The 6993-nt window shown below is 25.9% G+C and overlaps 1 protein-coding gene across 5 annotated transcripts; it reads left to right on the top strand.

Annotated features, from left to right (window-relative positions):
• The first annotated feature begins 219 nt into the window (after positions 1–219).
• LOC101205607 (WAT1-related protein At5g64700) lies at positions 220–3345 on the top strand. Of its 5 annotated transcripts, none has more exons than XM_011659477.2 (6): positions 220–480; positions 650–712; positions 892–1008; positions 1708–2116; positions 2648–2799; positions 2942–3345. In XM_011659477.2, the coding sequence occupies exons 1-6, from the start codon at positions 380–382 to the stop codon at positions 3108–3110; spliced, it is 1011 nt and encodes a 336-aa protein (XP_011657779.1). In that variant the 5' UTR covers positions 220–379; the 3' UTR covers positions 3111–3345. The 5 variants fall into 5 exon arrangements, with proteins under 5 accessions (XP_011657779.1, XP_031742665.1, XP_011657778.1 ...); XM_031886805.1 differs by having other exon boundaries at positions 220–552; positions 3049–3345; XM_011659476.2 differs by having other exon boundaries at positions 220–552.
• The last annotated feature ends 3648 nt before the right edge of the window (positions 3346–6993 follow it).

Raw genomic sequence — 6993 nt, 5'->3', positions numbered from 1 at the left:
GCAACCAACTTATAGATTCCTTTGTTCTTCTTCGTTAACTAAATTTTAGGATGTTTCTAAACTTTAAGTCATGTTTGCATAAAAGCAAACCTAAAATCAGCACAAAATCCTTCTCGGTGGAATATAATATGTACTTAAAATTCCAACAATATCACTTATCATTATTAACCACAAATAATATATATGAATGCATTTCTAACGAAAGAATATGGTCTAAAATACCTTTATGTTTTAGTAGGAGGGTTTATCATTATCATCAAATTTTTTTTCTTCATTCAGCTTCCCTTATTCTCCTATCACCAGTCTCTTGCCCTTCCATAAAGAACGACCAAAAAACCCAAAAGTACACACCAAATTATCGTTCTTCACATTCCTAAGAATGGGTTCCAAGAAGTTCTATATTGTTGCAATTTTCACTCAAATTATTTACGCTGGAATGAGCTTATCATCAAAGGTTGCCTTCGCTACCGGTATGAACACGTATGTTTTTCTTTTTTATCGTCAAGCTGCTGGTAGTCTCATCTTAATTCCACTAACTTTACTTTTAAAAGGGTACGTTTCATTTCTTTGTTCATAATGTTTTTTTTTCTCCTCAACTTATCAATACAAGCCCTAACTTAATTCGTTATAATTTTATACTATGTTTCAGGAAGGAGAAGAGGCCATTGTCGTTGAAACAACTCTGCCATGCTTTTTTCATTTCATTGATAGGGTGTGTATTTAATTAATGTTTAATAATAATAATAAATGTGTTAACCTATTAAAAAATAGTGTTGTTTTATTTACTAATAATTTATGTTATCAACTAAAATTTATTATAGTATATCAAATATAAAATGTCATAATTGAAAATGACCATAATTTTATTATATTAATTAATTGAGTTTTTAGGATAACTCTTACCATGAATGCTTACGACGTGGGTATTGATTACACATCACCAACTTTTGGGGCTGCAGCTATTAACTGCATTCCTATCTCAACATTCATCTTCGCAGTCACATTTAGGTGATGTTTTGTATTTTCAAAGTAAGGAGTAAAGTTGTTTAAACTTAACTCCTAGTTTATTTGTAGATCTTATATTAAAAATGTTATGAAATTTAGACATTCTTTACAAAAAAAAATAGAAAACTCAACAAATGCACGTTAAGATAATATAACTGTTTTTTCTTTTTTTTTTTAATTTGAGAAAAAAATTACTATTTTTAAAAAAATGTAAATCATTAATTTTAATTTATATATTTTATAAATAAGAACGAAAAGAAAGTATTAACTTTTCACACACTTCTCATCTACACCATTTTTAAGTAAACATCCAAATTCTCATGGAACAATACTGTTATCATGATATGACAAGTAGCTTCTGACAATAGATATGTGTATAAAACAAATATATATATATATATATATATATATATATATATATATATATTATTAGTTGTATTTTACATATTTTTATATTGTTCACTTAATCATTTAATTAAAACTTGCTACATAATATAATAACTAAAAAAATTGAATTACTTATAATTACGTCTAATATTATCTTTACATAATATCAAAAGTGAGATTTTAGTAATCCTTGTTTGACATTATTTCATTTTAAAAAATCTTGTAAACTCAAGTTAATTAAAAAGGTTGAATAGAATAAAGAAATAAATCTAAAATAATTGAACTATGCTTGTGTTGGGATAAACATATGCACAGAATGGAGAAAGTGAACTTAAAGAAAGCATCAGGGATAGCAAAGGTGGGAGGAATGATGATATGTGTGGGAGGGGCAGCAATACTTGCCTTCTACAAAGGACCATATCTAAAGCCAATAATATCACATCCTATTTTTCACTTCGAGGAATCTGAAACCGACATTACGACAACATCTCAAAAGTCATGGATGTTGGGGTGCTTCATCCTGCTAGTAGCTACAATGGGTTGGGGGATTTGGTATGTGTTTCAGGCTATGTTCTTGAAGGATTATCCTCACCCAGTTGAACTCATGTGCACCCAAACGGTGATGAGTGTGGTTCAATGCTTTGTTGTAGCTATTATTGTGGAAAGAGATCATTCAGAGTGGAAATTGGATTGGAATGTTAGACTCTATGCTATTCTATATTGTGTAAGCATCTCTCTCTCCACATATCTTAAATAAGTTTCAATAGGAGATGTATATATATGTATGTTTTAATTTCAATTGTTTGATAAAATATTTATTTAATTAAAAGTTTGTTTTTAAATATAGTAAAATGAACCACAAAATGTTTAAAAATATAACAAAATTTCATTAAAATGTTTGATTTTGTGTATTTTTGCAATATTTTGTTTATTTTGATACTTTAAGGAAAAAAAAACCATTTTCCATCCCTACATAAATAAAAGATTATGAAAATAAATTAAGATTGATTTTAAATTTATCGAAGTAAATCAAAATATTTACAAAATATCGTAAACATTTCAAAATTTATTATCGATAGATGTCTAGTTGTAGAATTTTATTAGTGTCTATCAAAATTTTATTATACTTTAAATTTTAAAAAGTAAACATTTTGATCCTAAATTAAAAATATAAAGTCTAAATACAATAATGCAATTTTGTACCACCAAAATATAGAAAAGTTGTGGATTAAAATAATGTTGTGAGGTGGTGCAGGGCATTTTGGTGATTGGAATTGCAAACAATGCACAATGTTGGGTAATAAAAGAAACGGGTCCAGTTTTTCCATCCATGATGATGCCCATTAATTTAGTCGCAACCATCATCGGTTCTCAGTTATTTTTGGCCGAAGGAATTTATTTGGGAAGGTATAAACCATATTTTAACTTTAATAATTTTTATTTATTCTTCGCTCTACTATATATTTTAAATTATTTGATAGGTTAAAGATTTATTAGACTTCATATTAAATATTTGATTGTAATATATGTTGTGTTAATGGATTGACAGTGTAATCGGTGCCATTTTACTAGTAATAAGTCTTTATAGTGTTTTATGGGGAAAGAGCAAAGAGCTTGTGGATACTCCAACTAACCAAGACCAACCATTCTCTCCAGATTTTCTACCACAAAAAGAGTCTGAAGAACAGGACAGTCGTTCTCAAGTTGATACTCTATGACAGTCTAAAATTACATGTCCTTGTACTCGTTAACTTATTTTCATACTATATTAATTAGTTTATTTTCTTTCTTTTTTAGTTGTATTTTTTTATCCATGTATGCAGTTGATAGCTTGATGAAATACATAAAGAATGTACTTTCAACCTCCTTGTTAGAGGTTCAATCTTTTGTAAGACGAATGATAAACTTTAAACGTTGTCGATACTTCAAATTAAAATTGTTGTTTTATAATTATATAGTTTTGGAAAATGATTTGATTTTTCTTTTTAAATTTTAAGAATAGATACAAGCATAAACATAATTATCAATAAAATACTAATATATATATATATATATATAGTAAAGTTAAAAATTCAAAACATATAATAATTACTTGGTTAGAAAGCATGATTTAAAATTTATAAAATCTTGGTTGATCTTGACAATTCTTGGGATTGCATGTTGCATGTAATTGATCAAATACTCATCAATTCTAGTTTGAGATTGGTGAAGATTACTATTTAAATAATTGACAAAATATTTTATCTAAATTAACGAGAACTTTTTGGCCCATTTTTCATAGAGAAATTACAATATATATTTTGGAAAATGTCTATAGAAATAACTTATAAAACGTTCAAAGAAAGAGCCAGTGGCAAGTAGGAACTTTAATTTCTACACTTTTATCCCATTTGTAATTTTACATTTTTTTAGAAAAATAATATGCACCAAATTTTATATTGGGGACATATATCTTCTTTATTCCAATTAAAATATTTGGATTCTATTTTATTTATTATTCCAAGTACATTCTTCTTTTATTTCATTTCATATCATTTTAAAAAAATTATTCTATCTTATTCAACCTTTGAAAACAAGAGGTCAATTTATTGTTCTTCGTCCTATTTTTACAACGTATGTATATATATATATATATATATATATATATATATATATATATATGTTGCTTAAACACAACCTTTTTACTCTCATTTATTGAAGCAAAGTGATTAGGGAAAACATGAGAATTGCTTTCAAATATTCTTTCTTTTTTTTGTAGGAATAAAATATTTTTAAAAACTCTTGGTTGATGCTTTATACAAAGTGAAATGAGGGCATAAGTTTGTTAAACCTTTTCTTTTGTTTCTATTTTTTTATTCTTGTGCCATAATAATGATTTCAGTTTTTAAATTTTAACTAAAAAATTTACTATATGAATGGAGATTGAAACTCTCTGAGGTTTAATCAATCAGCATATATAGTATTTAAGCTGCTTGTCTAATTAGTCAACAAAATAAGATTTTTTATTAGGCAGAATGGATATATTACCTTAACCAAACAATATTATTCTTATATTTAATTTTTTACCTTAAATAAATATATTATATTTTTATATTATTTGTTGAAGTCAATTTGAAACTCCATATTCAATATACTTTAGCATATGAAAAACTCCATGCATACGATAGGTGAACCAAATATATTACAGTTATTTTAACAACGAATTTATTATCTGGAATATTAATTGATTAGATTAATTGAGCTTTCAAAATATATTATATTTTATTTAGCAAAATGATTAAATATACATATGTATATATATATGAAAAGGTACATCAGGTATGTTTATCAACCCAAAAATTAAACCATGAAATAATTTTAAAATTATAGAATTTGTAGAATAAAAAGAATAAAAAAATAAAAACATATATACATTTTACAAAACTGAGCAACTAAAATGAATAATAAATTTCCAAAGTTAAAAATTAAATTAAATGAAAATTTAATTTTTTTTCAATATTTGTGTCCTTACCAATTTCTTACTTTTTAAAATGAAATAAAAAATAACTAGAAATTAATGAATGTATTGTCATTTGACAAAAATGGTAAATTAAAGCTTTTTAGGCTCCATGGATAGAACACACAATTAAAGAAAGGGCCAATGTAGAATTTTCCAACAAACTTCCATCATTACTAGGCCCAAAATTTTGGCCCATGCCTATGCCCTAAGAACAGGCCCAAATAAAACTTACATTTATTTACCAAAAAAAGTATCGAAAGAGCATGGGACTTTGGTTATATACGTGTCAATTAAACTGAATTCATGTTAGCAAATTTATATTTATTCAAGAAAAAGAGTATGAAGTTTTGGGAAAAAAAAAAGAAAAAAAACCACATAGGTCTATAAATACATATTTTGATTTGGTGGGAGAGATTTCAACTTTTAATTAGATTGAAGTTGACGTCAAATGAACTATTCTAGCCAATCCTGCTATAGAATTAGTTTGAGTTTAATTAAATTGATATATAATGATTTAATATTATATTTGCTATGCAAACACTAAAAGACTTGGTGTAAGTCTTGAGACTCAGTCTTCCCTCATATTGTATAAATCAAATCAACTAAGGTAGAGATACTGCCATAATTAAATCATTATATATCAGCTTAAATGTCATAATAATTATAGAATTTCAAGAAGAATGAGTTAAGAAGCATTGTAATTTCACTTTTTATAATGTCTAAATAAACCAACTATTTGAATTTTTATCGTTTAAAATATTTACATAATTATTCAAAATGTTATTTTTTTTCTGTATACTAAACGTATTCTCTTTCTAAAAAATCAATATCGCATGGATTAAAAAGAATAATTATCTTTTGTGTGGAAAAAATATTAGATATATGATATTAATCTCAATTTTGAAATTGGAAATTGGAAATTGATTATTTTTTAATTTATTAAAAAGTTAAATATGATTTTATAAGAATCAAAAAGTTGGTAGGCAACTGATTTAATTAAACTTTCTTAAAAAATAAAAAATAAAAAAGGTAATTCCATTAGATTTTGTTTTTTCCAATTAAACACTTCTCAAGGTTTTGCCAATCTCCTTGTCATCTTTTCCTTTATATTGCTTTCTTCTTACTTTGCATTTTCTTAAAATCATTTTCTTCTTCTTCTTTTTATTATTATTAAGAAAGGAAAATTTTTATAAAAAGCCAACACACGAAGTTTCATTACTAACTTCTCCTCATCTAATTGTTAACTAAAGAGCAACTTTTAATTTTGCTTTTTCTTTAATTTTCTAAAAACAGATCCAACGTTAATAGAGTTTCATATTAATTATCTTTATCTTTTATATTTATATAGATTGATATTATAGTTTTTTTTTTCTAACTAAATTTTAATCATGATCGACAATTTTGTATTCAAACAAAATTTAAGGGAGCCATTCTTTTAAATAGAAATCTATATATGAATTAATCAAATTTGTTCGTCACAGAAAAATATTAATTTACCCACAATTATATATATACACATGATTATGTCTTCGAAAGTCATTTTCTTTTCTTGTTCGCACCTGAGGATTTCAAATTAACATCAAAACTTTCTTAACATTATTTCTTATCTTCCCTCACATGCATAAATTTTGAAGGAGTTCATCTTAGATGCATAAATTTTGAAGAAGTTCATCTTGATGTATGATTGCTCCAAATCAAATATATTTAAATTAATTTGGAAGTTTATGGTGTGCATGCATCATCTCGATCTACCCAAACATCATTATAAAAACCTTATTTTAACTCTGTGCAGTTGTACCTATATTCCCCATTACCAACATATATTGATGACTATTTCTTGGACCAAACCACCTTTCTAATCTTTTTTATTTAAAATTTCCAACTACGCTTTCCCCTCCATAGTATGAGAGTTCCGACCAGCCTTCATATTTTACCTTGAGGAAAACCAGTCAAGAGAGAGCCATCTTCTAGAACACTCCCCTTTACTTAAATTCCTCACCACTGCTTTTATACAATTTAATTAGCACTATTATAAACTATATTGCAAATCTTAGTCCATTTTTACCTTTTATGAATTATATATATATATAGACATTCCATTG

This window comes from Cucumis sativus, chromosome 6, assembly GCF_000004075.3.
Source record: "Cucumis sativus cultivar 9930 chromosome 6, Cucumber_9930_V3, whole genome shotgun sequence".
Taxonomy (NCBI): Eukaryota; Viridiplantae; Streptophyta; class Magnoliopsida; order Cucurbitales; family Cucurbitaceae; genus Cucumis; species Cucumis sativus.
The sequence above is the reverse complement of the archived record's forward strand: the minus strand, read 5'-3'. Positions and strand labels throughout refer to the sequence as shown.